Raw genomic sequence first — 15,336 nt, 5'->3', positions numbered from 1 at the left:
TGGCCCACCATTGTTTTTTATACCACTAGTGCAAGTATTAATGCAGGGAAAGCGACAGATAACACCTTAGTGCTATTAAGAAAATATTTAACTCCATGGACACTCCCTCTCTGAAAGCACCTTGGGAACTGAGCCTTGAGAACCACTGTTCTAGACTGAGCAGCATACGTCTGATCAGCCGAAGCAGGACCTTGACCTTCCTGTTAGTGTGGATGGCCTCCGTGAGATGAGTGGATCACTAATACAGCTGTGTTTGCTTCAGTGTTTTAAGCATCGTTACTGCAGTTATGACCAGCTAAGACCCTCAGGCCTTTTTCTCAGGACCTACTACCAAGCAAGGCTTCCTTTTGGGAGGGAAAAACGGTTTTTAACTTACAGACACATAAACCAGCTGATCCCCTCACTTTGGGACAAGGTGAGTTGGCGATGATGGATGATGTCACCCAAAAGTGGAGCTGTCTCACAGGTTGAAGGAAGGTGAAAGTGTAGTGTAGACCAGGGAATCATCGGCCTAAGATGGACAGGGGAAGCCAGGAAGCTGCCTGAGTCTGGAGAAAATCCTAGAATGACCCTGAGTCCGGGAAGGCACAGGGAAGATGAGGTTAGACAGGTCAGGTGAACCTGAGCAGGGTCATGAGAAGCAGGAGAGAGAATAAGGCCGAAGCAGGCTGCCTGCCCTGGTCCTGTGCTGCGGGGGTAGCTGCTGGTGCCTGGGACTGAGCCAAGGCCATGGGGCAGGGCTGTAAGGAAGCCTAGAGACTTGAAAGACGTGTTCCCATACAGGGGTGGGCTTGGAAGCCACGTGGTCGGGGTTAGGAAGGGAACCCCAGACAATGATGGGGAGGCTGTAGGACCAGGCCAAATCTTCAAGATTTTTGTCTCCAAAACAACAAAAAAAAATGAGGGAATGGTTGGAAATGACAGCCATGTCAGTCTGGGCTTTGTGAGAGAGTGGGGTGGGGGGGGGGGCAGTGGCCATGGGGCATTTGGGAAGCACCAATGGGGAAGGATAGAAAAGGGATCTCCCAACCCCAGAGGCCCAGAGGTGACTCAGAGGTATGTCTTCCTTCCAAAGGGCAATGATGATTTAGTTGATGGGATGTGGGTATTTTAAACCAGCTATGCTAGATAACTGAGTTTCTTCTCACTGCCCTGGAACACTTGGAGAAACATTCTTTAACATTCCAAAAGCTCAGTCGGCTCACTGGGCCCATAGAGTTATCAGTAGCAATTAGTGCTAATTAATTGGAATTTGAAACTCTTGACTTGCAGGATGGGTGTGTGTTTGAGAGATGTTTATGAAAGATGGTGTTTATCCAGTGGATTTCCTTCCTTTTAAGTCAAGGCTAGAAGTTTAAGCATCTTTAATCCAAAGGAAGGAGATCCAACAGTTGTTGTAAAGCCTCAAATCTCTGCTCAAGTCTCCTGTGGGATTAAAAACAACGGAGAAGGGTAGGAGAGGGTGAGGTGGATATTCCACAGCCCCAGTCGGTCCAGGGCAGATGTGAGTGAGCTAAGAGTCTCAAGGATGGCAAATGAGGCGACTCCCATCTGAGTGGAGACTGGAGAAAGGTCCGCCCTCCCAGAATCCAATCAGTAGCCACTCTGCCTCTTTGCTGTAATTCTTCCTGTTCCTACCAGCCACATTTCATTTCAAAAAGTCAGTAAAATGTAAGTGCAAATAAAGATGATCATGATGGTGTTGATGATAAGACAGCAGGAGGTAAGTATTTCAAAGAATATAATTCTTGCCTTCACCTATTGTTAGGGGGCAAAAAGTAGGGTGTACTCTTCATTTGAATTAGCTGCTGCTCATTCATTCAACCCTTGGAGAGCAGGATGCTGGTAGAGGCCTGCCCATTGTTAGAAACCAGCTCCTCCTAGGAAGGAATAAACACACAGGCCAGTCCATTGTTGTTCTCCAGGAAAAAGGAGAAACCCAGACTTTGGGAAACCGAGGGGCAGGAGGGGTCTGACTTACCCCTGCAGTCGGCGGAGGGGGGAGTGCATAATGGGAAGACCCTCCAGCACTAGGGGCTTCCACTGAAAGACCAGGATCTGGACAAGGGAATGGATTCCATTCGAGCTGGCAACCCTTGCCCTGGGAAAACAGAGGCACTGGGACAGAAGCAATGAAGTCAAACCATTTCTGCACAGAACCTGGCCTAGAATTTGAGAGCACAAGCCCAGGAGTGTTGCTAACTTGCTCCTGTCCCAAGCCGTAGCTACTGGCTTTCCAGTCCCTCACTCTAAATGGTCCTTGGAGACCTCCGCTATACCTAAAAAGAAACATCATTAGGAATTTAAAGTTTATAGGACATGTTCACACGTACTTGTGTTTCCTTTTCTCCAAAGCCCTATAAGGTGGGAATTTGCATTAAAAGTTTTTTTCTTTTAATTATATTTTATTGATTATGCTATTACAGGTGTTCTAATTTTCCCCCCTTGTCCCCCTCCACCCAGCAACCCCCATTCCCTCAGGCAGTCCCCACACCATTGTTCACTCCTATGGGTCATGCATGTAAGGTCTGTGGCTAACTCCATTTCTCATACTGTACTTTACATCCCCTTGGCTATTCTGTAACTGCCTATTTGTACTTCTTAATCCCCTCACCTCCTCACCCACTCTCCCACACCCCCCTCCCACCTGGCAACCATCAAAATGCTCTCCATATCCATGATTCTGTCTCTGGTCTTCTTGTTCACTTAGTTTTTTAGATTTAATTGTTGATGAGTATGTATTTATTGCCATTTTATTGTTCATAGTTCTCATCTTTTTCTTATATAAGTCACTTTAACATTTCATGTAATAATGGTTTGGCGATGATGAACTCTTTTAGTTTTTTCTTGACTGGGAAGCTCTTTAGCTGCCCTTCTATTCTAAACGATGTCTTTGCTGGGTAGAGCAATCTTGGCTGTAGGTCCCTGCTTTCCATGACTTTGAATATTTCTTGCCAATCCCTTTTAGCCTGCAAAGTTTCTTTTGAGAAATCAGCTGACAGTCTTACAGGAACTCCTCTGTAGATAACTAACTGCTTTTCTCTTGCTGCTTTTAAGATTTTCTTTTTAACCATTGGCATTTTCATTATGATGTGTTTTGGTGGGGGCCTCTTTTCATCCATCTTATTTGGGACTCTCTGCTTCCTGGACTTGCCTATTTCCTTCACCAAATTAGGGAAGTTTTCTTTCATTATTACTTCCAATAGCTTTCCAATTTCTTGCTCTTTCTGTTCTCCTCCTGGCACCCCTATGATGTGAATGTTGGGATGCTTGAAGTTGTCCCAGAGGCTGTGTACACTATCCTTGCTTTTTTTGCATTCTTTTTTCTTCTTGTTGTTCTGATTAGTTGTTTTTTGCTTCCTTATGTTCCAAATCATTGATTTCACTCGAGACTTCATTCACCCTACTGTTGTTTCCCTGTAAATTGTTATTTATTTCAATTAGTGTATCCTTTGTTTCTGGCTGGATCTTTTTTATGCTGTTGAAGTCTTCACTAAGTTCCTTCAGGGTCCTTATAATCAGTGTTTTGAACTCTGCATCTGATAGATTGGCTATCTCCATTTTGTTTAGTTCTTCTTCTGGAGTTTTGATCTGTTCTTTCATTTGGGTCATATTTCTTTGTCTCCTCATTTTGGCATCCTAACATGAGAATTAGCATTAATCCCAATTTATAGACGAAGGGTGGGGCATGGGCCTCTGCTTCTTTGAGCCTGTCAGGAACTGTGCTGGGGCTGAACATGCATCATGGGAGTCTTCCAACAATACTGTAACACAGAAATCCCCACCTCATTTTACTGAGGAGGCAACTGAGGCTCAGAGAACTTAACAATGACTTGACCATGGTCATAGAGTAATATACACAGGGCCAGGTCAAAGCCAGATCTTTCAGACCCCTGCGGGAGTGGCCATTTTTCATATAGGGTGTTGGAAGCTGACTTTTTCTCCCTCTGGAACCAGAGAAGGGAGAAGCTTACCATGTAGTTTCATACACAGGGGCAGATCACTCTCAGCTCCTTGGGGAGCTCCTCCGTTATTCATCTCAGGCCCTCTGCCCTATCTCCCCTGTCTACCCCGCCCCTGCCTGCCTCTGTTCCACCCCAGTAAAGGGGAGCAGGATGTTCGACCTCCCGGGGTCTCAGCTTGCAGAGCTGGTAATTAGCCCTTTGTGTCCAGTTAAGCACCTTTCATCTCCTCTACCTGCCGGTGTCCGCTTTCCCTATTAGCATCTCTCAGCTCTTTGCCGAGCCCTCTGCCCTCTTTGTGGCCAGCTCAGGTTGTTTGTCAGGAATGATGGCTGAGGGACGCACATGCACTCAGGGGAGGGCTGGGCCGACCAGAGTCACTCACATTTTCCATCCTAGGTGCCAGCCATCTCTCTCCTCTCCCTGCCCCAGAGACAGCCAGGTTTAGGTCACCTGGCTTAGAGGCAGACAGTTGATAGCTAGGCCCCCAAATTTCAGGCCTTTGGAACCCTGGTGTTGCCTTTCAGTTCCCCTCCATGGCTGAAATGGGAGCTGACTGACTGGCAACTTCTATACTTAAAGCAAAAAGCCTGCTGACTAATTCCTCATCTCCAGGGGCTCACCTTCAGCCCCAGACTGCTCTGCTCTGAGGCTGCTTGTGTTGGTCTGTCAGCCGCACAGCCCGAGTCTTCCTGGACAGTCTTGCTTTCACTGTCCTCATATTTACACCTTTATGTTCGTGCCGCCCAATGCAATCGCTGTTTGCATTTCTACTTAAATAGATCATATACTTTTATATGAATAAAATTTAAAATTTTAGCCTCATGCCCTGGCTGGCATAGCTCAGTGGATTGAGCTCGGGCTGCGAACCAAAGTGTCGCAGGTTCGATTCCCAGTCAGGGCACATGCCTGGGTTGCAGGCCATGACCTCCAGCAACCGCACATTGATGTTTCTCTCTCTCTCTTTCTCCCTCCCTTCCCTCTCTAAAAATAAATAAATAAAATCTTAAAAAAAATTTTTAGCCTCATTCACCTGCTCAGGAGCCACGTGTGCCCAGCGGCTACTGTTGCGCAGCACAGATGGGAAATGTGCATGTGCACAGAAAGTTCTATCAGGTAGCTCTGACTTACACAGCCAGAAAATCTAGCATCTTAGCATCCGAGCCACAGCTCACAGGCTGTTTCCCTCCTAGGCATTCCTAAAGTTCCCTTAATCTTCCAAGTGAACCTATCGGAGTTCCCAAGACATCAGGGCCTGTTGGCATTTGAAGCCACCTGACTGACAAAGGATGCCTCCGAAGACATGTCTCCTTATAAAATCCACCATTACCAAGTTTGAATGCCCGCTATTTCTACACAGTGGGACGGACATATGGGGCCCGGGATATTCTTGACGTGTGTGATCTTCAAAACATCACTTCGTCTGCGAAAGAGGGAACTTGGTGTCTCTTAGTTTTATCCAAGCCATCAGGTCTGACAGCCGAACGTGACAGCTGGATGTGGAATCCAGTGCTGGCCGAGGGAGGGAGTGGCAGAGCGGGGAGGATCACAGCTGGGCATGGCTGCTTCTAGATCTGCCCTTCCCGGGGGTGAGGCTGTAAAATGCCTGTCAGAGCCTCCCCGTCGTCCTTTCTGGACCTCTTAGATATGAATGAGCCTGTGCTGCAGAATGAAGAGAAAGGATTTTTTTTTTTTTTTGTCTTTCCCTCACCCAGAGAGAAGGGGCACTTTGGGGTAAGAGGTTTAACCAGAAGCAGTTTCTTTTTGGAGCAGGGGCAGTTCCTTATTCCCTGCCAGTTCCTGCAGGCAAACAGCACGCCGGCTGGCTTGCTGCTTCAGCCCTACCTGTCATGTGCTTGGCAAGGCTGACTTGAGTCCTTTTTTCCACTGCCTTCCCCACCCCATCAAATAGCAGTTGCAACCTCTCATTTTTCTGCTGCCTAGATGATTAAAAAGCATGACTTAGTGGAAAAATCTTGACCTCCTTAGGGTCAGCCTCTTAAGCAGCTGTCGTAGATAAGATTGTGCTGGCAAGATACTCAGCAATACTTTGCAAGCCTTCTGTCTGTCTGCACGGAAATGAGGAGCTGTTTGCTTCTGGGTGCCTTTGTTTGTCTCTGGCGAGAGCTACAATTTTCAGAGGCATAAATTGGTATTATCTGATAATAGAATAAAATCTCTGATGGAAGGGTTAGATTATTATAGTGATTTTAAAAAATGTAATTAACAGGCCCTGTCAAAAAAAAATTGTTTCCTTTTTTTGGAGGAAGCCCGCTTTGAACAATTCGGGGAGGGAGCAAAGTTCTCTGGCAACTAAGCACTATCAGAAGTTCAATGCTCAGACTTCCCCCAAGGACTTAAAAGGCTTAATTGTGCAGTTCTTGGTATGAAAGGCATTGTTTGGAGTTATTTTAATTACTGTGTTAGTATTGCTGCCTCTCCATTGCAGATTGAACATTCACCATAGTCCTGTTGATGCTGCTCCAGAAAGGACATTCCAGTTTGAATTTAGCGTATGTCCTCAAAGCGTTTTATTGCATTTGCATTTGCCAAGGACTTGTATCCGTCTGGTGGGAGAGGAAGGTCACTCTGCTTCTTGGAAGGAGAAATGGAGGAAAGGGTGGCCGAGAGGAGTTGGTTGGGGTTTGATGTCAAGGGCATAGTGAGAATCTGGGGTCTGTGGCTTGCCACCGTGTGTTACCAAGTCCTTCAGGCCTGAGTTTGGGTCCTGGATCAGCCACTCCCTAGCTCTGTGGGCTTGAGGAAGTCACTTGCCCTCTCTGTGCTTCAGTTTCCCGATCTGTAGACTAGGGGTCACACCACTACATGCTTTGCAGGACTACTGTAAAGGTAGAGGCTCTGGCCAGCAAACATGCGCGGCATATCTTCCATCATCATCCATATTTTAATATCCTCTTCCCCACACCTGCCAATTTTAGTTAAAGATCTGTTCCCGCCTTAAAGTAACTTTCACGCTCTCCACCCTTACCGTTCCCCTCCTCCTACTCTTGGTCTTGCTGCGTCTCGTCCCTTTACGGGTGATCATAGTTAGAAACTGGTTATCACCTGTCTCAGCTGAGGAGTCACAGGGTAGGCGCAGCCCTGGGCTTGAGGTCTGAGGGTAGAGGCGGGGGAACGAGTCTGCCCTGGGCCAGGTGTCCGTCTCCCCATGATAGGCCACAGCTCTGTCTCAGGTCCTGCAGGTTTAGAACACCTGTGTGGACTGGGAAGCCCAGCTTCTGGACCCGGCTGCCCAGAGGGTCATCTTGGGGCCTCCAGCAGTCAAATGGGCAGACTCTTGCCCACACTTCCTGGTCAGTTTTCTATCTGTGAAATGGGCACGTTCACCAGTGACATCCACTCATTTTCCAAAAGGTACAGGCATTGAAAAGGGAAGATCTGGGTTTAAACCCTCAGAGCCGAGGGCCTCACTGTTCCTGGTGCGGGGTAGGGGCCGCAGGTGAGGAGACCTGAAGGAGGTGATGTCTAGAGAGCGTTGAGGACTGCAGCACGCTCTCAGTCGTTGGGGCTCCCCTCGGTCACCGCCTGGGCCTGTGCTTGGGACGGTACCTTGTGTCGTCACGCGCCAGGAGGGGCTCCAGCTCCGCGGGAGGAGTGAGCAGGGGTCCAAATCGGCCACTTGACCCTCTCTGGGCACAGCACACTCGGGGTCTGCGAGCAGAGCACAGTCCGTGGGCCGAACTGCAGCGTCCGCCGCACCAGGAAGAGATGGCCGTCAGTGGGGTCGGCCTGCCCCATGCTTTCTTCCCAGCCCCTCCCCATGCCCCTCCCCTGCCCTGTTTTCCTCCTGGCTGCCATTAGGGTACTTTTTATAAGGCTTGTTAAATCTTTAATGATGCCTGGTTGTGCAGCTGGCTTAAGGCTTAATCCCCAGCAATAGTGCTTTATTGGATAAATGGTTAATAATCACTTGTCTGCAGGGATTTTGGGGAGGTTTCGTTGAGGTTCCCATGATTCCTGGGAGCTCCGCGTGACTTGTGACATGGTCAGTGACTTGGCTGGGACAGTGCTGCTTGGGGTTAGGGTGCAGTAACATGGGGCATCCTCATAGCGCCGCGGAGGTTGGGAAGGCCTGAGGTTACAGGGGGGCACGTCTCCCCCTGGGGAACAGAGGATGCCTGCCTGTTGCCATGGGCTTGTGTGGATCCGAGCCAGGTGTGGGCAATCCCCAGGATCTCTTCAAATATGTGTCCGCCCACTCCTGGTTTTGGTTTCCTCCCCCCCCCCCCCCCCGCACCATTAACAGGCTGTGTGACCTCAAACAAGTCTCCTGACCCCTTTGGGCCTCAGTCTCCTCATCTCTCAAATGCAGAGGTGGGAAGAGACGGCCTTGAAGGTGCCGTGTGATTCTGTGAGCCACAGCGTCCCAAACAGAGGCTTCCCTCTAGCTCTGGGATGTGTCACTGAGGGCTGTGAATGGCAAGGGACCAGCAGCCCTTCGGCTTAAGTACTTAATCTTCTGGGCAAAGAATTGGGTCAGCTGTAGTCACAGGGCTGTGTGTACGTGGGGGACGCACAGAGGCGTCAGTTTTATAGCTTGGTTTGGGGTTTCTCCCAGCTCCGGGCAGGACACACACTAGGAATTGTTTTTCAAAGCCTTGTTGATCGGGCTCAGGAGAGCAAAGTAAATCCTTCCAGGTTCAGAGCCGTCAAGGAGTCAGGAGTTGTTCACAGGTGAAAAGGGAGCCCGGAACTTGGTGGGGGCCTCCCCCTTAGCCCTTACTTGGCCTTGACTTCACAGCTGCAGCAAGATCAGGACCCGTGCATTGGAGGAGTGTGGGTGCACTGGGGCTCGGGCCTGGGAGTCAGACAGACCTGGGTCTGAATCTCCTTCCATCCCTCATCTGCAGCCTGCATGCTGCCGGCGACCTCCTTCTCCAAGCCCAAGATTCTTTACACTAGTATCAGCAACCCCTGCTTTTCAGTAAGAGCATGCTAGTTCAGAATTACCTATGTAGAGCACCTGGCAGCTGGCTCGTACCAGGTGCTAATCCGGGAAAGAATTTAACCTGTGGGGCCTGTCACACGCTTTGGACTGCTAGGGTCAAACCCTTGCTGTAAACGGAGATGTGGCTTACTGGGGATGATGTGATTTTGAATTCTTTTATCAGAAATAAAACACAACGAAAAGTGCACACAGGGCTACCCCACCTTTTAGACTCAGCGGTGCTGCCCTGAACACTTTCAGCTTCAGACCGAGGGATGGCTTCCCGTGTTTCCCCAGAGTTTGCTTCATGGCTCCTGCCTGACACTGCTCCCCCCACTATCCCAGGGCAGCATACAGCAGGTGCTCAGTCCTGCACGTGCATGTGAAGCGAAGGAATGGACTTGCTCTTTTTCAGTCCGTACGTGACCGGGTGCTCGCTCTGCTTCTATTTCAGATCTTCCCCGACCCGTCAGACTTTGACCGCTGCTGCAAACTGAAGGACCGCCTGCCCTCCATCGTGGTGGAGCCCACGGAGGGGGAGGTGGAGAGTGGGGAGCTGCGGTGGCCCCCCGAGGAGTTCTTGGTCCAGGAGGATGAGCAGGACAACTGTGAAGAGACAGCGAAAGAGGACAAGGAGCAGTAGAGTCCCCACCGACTCCCACCGGGTCACACCAGACAGCATCTGCACCTGAACTTGTGTTCTTTCCTATTGTGATGGAAGAAGAGAGTGAGCCATAGTCGTTCGGGGACATCAGACGATGGCTTCTGTTTGCACCTGCGAGTCACTGAGTTGGTCTTCTTTCCTTTCCTTTTCTTTTGTTGAACTGTGTGGAGCAGTGGAGCCCTCTGCGACACTCTGCAAGGCCTTCTGAGAAAGGAAGCTGCTTAGAGCAGGGGTGGGGGGTGCGGCAAGCTTTGCTCTTTGAGATCATTATCTGAACTCAAGCAGCTAGAGGCACTGGTGGGATTCCACTGGGCTCTGGGGTTGGGGGGGGTTGTGGGGGATGTTCACGGAGCAAGTAACACTTGGGGTAAGAAAACAAATGTGAGACAAAAAAGAAAACACACGTTTTAAAGAAAACGTTGGGCAGAGACTTGCAGCCAGGAAGCACCACTCGGTGAGCGTTTGCTCCGGCTGCTGGGGCATCAGACGACAAAGTCTTCATTTCTCTCTCCGGCTTCACCCACCGCCAGCCTTTGCTTTTATTTCGGGTGTGTTTTCTCTTACCGGGCAGGCGGGTAAAGGAGAGCAAGTATAACCTGGCTGCCTGCAAAGCCAGCTGGAGGTGATGCTCGCTAAAGGAAAAGGTCTCCCATTCCTTCTCCGAGGACCCGCAGTTCCAGCTGTGGCAGGTCCTCATACCTGCGGTCATCTGGAGTATTTTTCTAATAGGCAGCATTTTGGAGCTTCTCTCCCCCGTTTATCCTTTTTGCCCATCCCCACTCTGCCCTTTTGGGAGCAGTGGGACTACTGCCTGCCCTTGATGGAGGACTGATGTGGGCACTTGGTCCTCCCCAGCTGCTTCCCCTCAGAGACTTGCTCTGAGTCTGAGCAGAGGCACAGAGCAGGCGGGCTCTCCCAGGCTGGCCCCTCCCCCTTCCCACCAGGGCCCTGCCCTGCCCCAGGCCACAACCATCAGGCAGAGGTGGCTCCCAGCCCTGCAGTGGGTTCCAGCCAGCCTGGTCAGCTGCAGTACCCACTCCCACAGGGACTCTTGGCCTGTTTTCCTGATGGGAGCTGAGTGGAAAGCAGGAGGCTTTTTCTGTTTCTTGTTGGAGAGCTGAGTTTAGTGCAGGTCTGGAGGGCTGGTAAGCCTGGGAATTATTGGGCGGGGGTGAGGAGGCTCTTGTGCAGCAGCCTGGAGATGGAGTTGAAACTGAAGTGTGTCACGACATCCCTGGCCTCTCCCTGAGTGTTCTGGATGCAGGTGGGAGGACAGCATGGGGAGGGAGCGTGAAACGGGGGTCTTCATCACTCCCCACCTCCCACCTGTCCCCTGCAAGGGCACAGTTACACCAGAAAGTTAGCCTTGGACTTAGAGCTTCGTATAGTTCGGAACCACCAGGAGCGGCAGGATACAGAACAAACCTCAAACCGTCTCTGTCTCAGAGAGGTCTGTGCCGCCAGGAGGGGGCCTCGAGAACCTCCCTGGGGCTGAACTCTGCCCATCCAGGCACCCACATGTCCCCTCAGGTGTCCAGTCAGTCCAGGGTGACCCCGGTTTTGAATTTGCGTATAAGGTTGTATTTAATACCTCAAGGGTAGTGTGGCTCTGGGGAACGTGGGGCGGGGGGCCAGGCTGTGCTGTGGACACATCGGCAGGATTGGGTTCTGGGCAGCCAACACTCTCCCATCCCCCTGCTCCCTCCCTCTGTGTGGTCTGCTTGTGTTACACACACCGACGGCAATAACTTCTTCCAGCTCCTCGAGGAAGTGGGAGAGGCCCGCAGCCTGCCTGGAGGTGGGGAGGTTCTCTCTCTTGCTCTCCCTTCCCTTCTGTCTCGGCTGCAGAGAGCTTTTCCTCCGACTCTCATTCTCTCGCAGCGGCATTTCTCATCCTGTGCCTCCCTTGTGGGTGGGGTCTTGCCTTTTAATCCTGTGTTTCCGTGTGCCCCTCTCATGTGCTCCCCGGTATCATCTGTCCGTGTGACGGGAACATGCTTGTAAACTGCCTAACAGATCTACTTTGTGTATATGTGTGTTTATGGGGGTGGTTTATTTTTGCTGGCCGCGAGGCCCCTTTGTACGACCATGCGGAGTCTGAGCAGGCCAGAGGCGGACAGCTGACGTTGGGACCCTCAGCGGTGAGCCTGTTGGGGGGACCCAGCCGCTCTTGGGCAAGTGGCTGAGCTCCTGTCTGGCCTCCTCTTTTTTTTTTTTTTTTTAAGTATCTTGTGTGTATTTCTAACTGATTGTATTGGAAAATAAGCCTAGTATTTCAATAGAAATGCCTGTTGTAAGATGAACCTCCTGTAAGTTCTATCTGTTCTTTTTTGAGGCTCAGGGAGAAACTAGCTTTTTTTCCCCCCGAAACTACTTTTTGTCACTGTGACAGTTGTAAATAAAGTTTGAAAATGCTTTCCACGCTGGTCTGGTTTCCTTCTTCCTTCCTGTCCCACTGGAACAGAGAGAGCACGAAAGAAACCAAGGTGCAACTCTCGAGGGAGGCTGGGCGGCGGGGAGCCCCATATGCGGTTCCCTGCATGTCACCTGCTGGCCCTTCTGGGCTGGGCCCACCCATATATATATATATATTTTTTAATCACTTGCTGAATGAAAGCAGCTTGTTTTTCTATGCTGGTGGTTCCTGACTCTGGATGTACATCAGAATTACCAAGAAGTCTTTAAACATTATACAAATACCTGGGTGCTACACACCAGGATTTGGCTTTCAATAGGCTGGGGTGAGGTGGAAACATTAGTAGTTTTTAGAATCACCTGGGGAAATTTTAACATACAGCCATCGTTTACAACCACCCTTCTAAGGGAAGAGAAATACCCAAGATATGTTGTGAGTTTGTTCACAGAAACTCAGGGGTGTGGCCAAAGAAAGCGCAGCACTCATTAAGACCATTTCCTGAGTGCTGCCACTCACCTGGCATGGGTGGACATGGGTGGTCAAAGGGTGGTTTACACCACCCTTACACCATGGGTGGAGGTTGGTGTAAACAATCTAGCAGTGGTCCCAGCCCTCAGGCACTGCTTTGGTGTCAAATTCAGTGACAAACATGGTGGAGGGCAAGGCCGGAAGAAGAGGGAAGAGTACGGTCACGAAGGACATCTGAAGCGACAAGGGGCAGGAGAAGAGGGGATGAGGTGCGTGGAAAGAACGCTTCTGGCAGAGAGAAGGCTTGGAATGAGCTTGGCTAGTGGGGGTGGGGAGGAGGAGATAGCGCAAGGAGGGTTGCACAGCCTGGGTGAAGAGTTTGCATTTTATTCTAAGTGCAGGGCATTGAAAGGTATAGTTTACATGCTTATACAATCTGGCTGAATGGAAACGGATCTGGAGTGGACACCATGGGAGGCCCGGAGGCCAGGACGGAGGCTTGTGGAGGTCAGAGAGACAGAAGGTGGTGCTTTGTGAAAAAATTTTTTCGACATTTTTCTAACCCAAGGCTGAATTGTCCTTCTATTTTCCTCCAATAACCCGAGGGTGGAGTTTATGAGAACACAGCCCCCTTGAATATAGCACCTCATGAAACTGTCTTTATTTCCAGATGCATTGTCTATGTAGAAAATCCTATGAAAATCTACAGAAAAAAAAAGCTACTAGAACTGATATGTGAGTTAGGTATGGTTTCAGGATCTAAGATCAAAATATAAAAATGGACTTTCTATATATAGTAGCAATAAATAATTGGAAGTTGACATTTAAAATGCCACTTACATTAGCATCAAAAGATAAATTATTTAGGGATAAATCTGACAAAAGACATGTAAAACCTCTTCCATGACAACTACAAAACACTGCTGGGAGAAATTAAGTAAAACCTGCATAAACAGAAAGGTATACCATGTTCATGGATCTGAAAATGCAATGTTAAGCTGTCATCATATCCAAACTGGTCTATAGATTCAACATACTCAAAATCCCAGTAAGCTTTTTGTGTAGAAACTGATCATCTGATTCTGAAATCCATATGGAAATGCAAAGAACCTAGAATAATCAAAACAATTTTGAAGAAGAACATAATTTGAAAAAGATCGAAGAACTCAGTTTTTAAAGCTACAGTCAGCAACACAAGGTAGTACTGGCATCTAGACAGACAAATAGATCTGTGGAACACAATAGCGAGTCCAAAAATAAATGCACACATTTATGGCCAATTGATTCTGACAAAGCCAACTCAGTGGAGAAAGGACAGTCTTTTCAACAAATGGCGCTGGAACAATTGAATGGCCGTCTGCAAATAGTCCCTGGGGATGGAAACATGAGTCTTCACTTCTGTCACTCATTGTTTTCATGAAATTTTCTAAATAGAATAATTATTCATTGAGAAATAAATTCCTTTTACATGTTGGCCAATCACTTCAATACTGTCCCTGTTTCACCCCGGGTCACCTCCTTTCTCCCGAAGAAGGAGCATTGGATGGCAGCTGGTGACCTTGGCTGTGTATTCAGGCTGACTTGCATTCAAGTCCTGCCCTGCCCCTTCCTCCATATGCCATTTGGAGCCCATTTCTTAATGTCCAGGATCCTCAGTGTTCTCTATGAAACGGAGATAAGGCCAGTACCTCCTGCACAGGTGTGTGGACTCTGAGCACTCTGCAGGTGCCCCACGAGTCAGGGTTTTCTCCTCCCTTTGCCTGGAAGATCTGGTGTCTACGGAGCTAGTTCCTGCCTTCTCTTCCCTGCTTCTTGCTCTGGGACGTTTGCGCACACCAGAGTCAAGGGGAGCCTCAAGGTAAAGAAGACACCTCCCTACCTGCAAACCCAGCTCCCTTAGTCTGCCCCTGTTGTTCATCACTGTGGGTGTTTGGGGGGCAGAAAGCAGGGAGAAAAAGAGACTTTAATGCCTTCTGCCCATCAAAATATTGAGGAGGGAAGTGGGAGACATCTCCCATGAAGATGGGCCCGATGCCTGGCTCCTTTTAAAGAGGGGATCCTTGGACAGAGACCTGTCGGAAGTGATGGTTGAGCTTTGTATATATTGAGGAGAGATTTCAGGCAGGGTGACACCCGTGCAAAGCCTCTACGGTAGAAATGGACTTGGCCTTTCTGAGGAATATCTGTGAATCTGGCGTGGCTGGAGTACAGAGAGGAATAGCTACAGTTACATACCACAGAGAATCACTATTGCCCATTGTGAGAAGCCCCCTGGGGAAGGACACAGGCTCACCCGGCATCCAGCCCCTGAAGGTCTACTGGTCAGGCCATCCAGAGCTATGTGACTCCTGACAAACAGCAGTCAGTACTGACAGACCCGAGGCACTGTCACATCCTGAAGGGACTTCTGGATCACCAAAGAATGACGATCCAGGTAGAACTCAGGTAGAATTCAGTTTGTGCATCTATCCTCCGATTGCTGAAGGGAGGTTTATGGCTACGAGAATGGCCTCTGAGCTCAAACTCCTGGCCCTACCTCTTACTAACTAGGTGCAAGCTACTTGCAAAAGTGACTTTTGTTTTGTGTGCCTCCCTTTTCTCACCTGTAAAATGAGTACCTGCTTCACAGAATTGTGGTGAAGTTTACATGCATGACTACAAGCAACTTGCTTAGAACTGTACCAGGCACATAGTAAGTGCTCAAGAAACATTAGCGATCATGGTGGGCAGAATAATGCCTCCCACTCCCAGAGACGTACATGTCCTAATCCCAGGAGCCTGTGAACATGTTATGTTACATGGCAGCTGGACATTAAGGTTGCAGGTGGAATTAAGGTTGCTGACCTTGATTTGGGAAGAACCTGGATCATCCAGGTGA

The 15,336-nt window shown here is 49.4% G+C and overlaps 1 protein-coding gene across 3 annotated transcripts in view; it reads left to right on the top strand.

Annotated features, from left to right (window-relative positions):
* LBH (LBH regulator of WNT signaling pathway) overlaps positions 1 to 11,995 on the top strand; it is a 38,429-nt gene extending 26,434 nt beyond the window's left edge. For all 3 annotated transcript variants that reach the window (XM_045844624.1, XM_045844625.1, XM_045844623.1), the window contains exon 3: positions 9,365 to 11,995. In XM_045844624.1, coding sequence (XP_045700580.1) covers positions 9,365 to 9,553 — 189 coding nt within the window. In that variant the 3' untranslated portion in view covers positions 9,554 to 11,995. The remainder of the gene's footprint in view (positions 1 to 9,364) is intronic.
* The last annotated feature ends 3,341 nt before the right edge of the window (positions 11,996 to 15,336 follow it).

Source organism: Phyllostomus hastatus, unplaced genomic scaffold, assembly GCF_019186645.2.
Source record: "Phyllostomus hastatus isolate PE091 unplaced genomic scaffold, TTU_PhHast_1.1 phas_contig_402, whole genome shotgun sequence".
Classification (NCBI taxonomy): Eukaryota; Metazoa; Chordata; class Mammalia; order Chiroptera; family Phyllostomidae; genus Phyllostomus; species Phyllostomus hastatus.
This window is presented reverse-complemented; position numbering and strand designations above follow the sequence as displayed.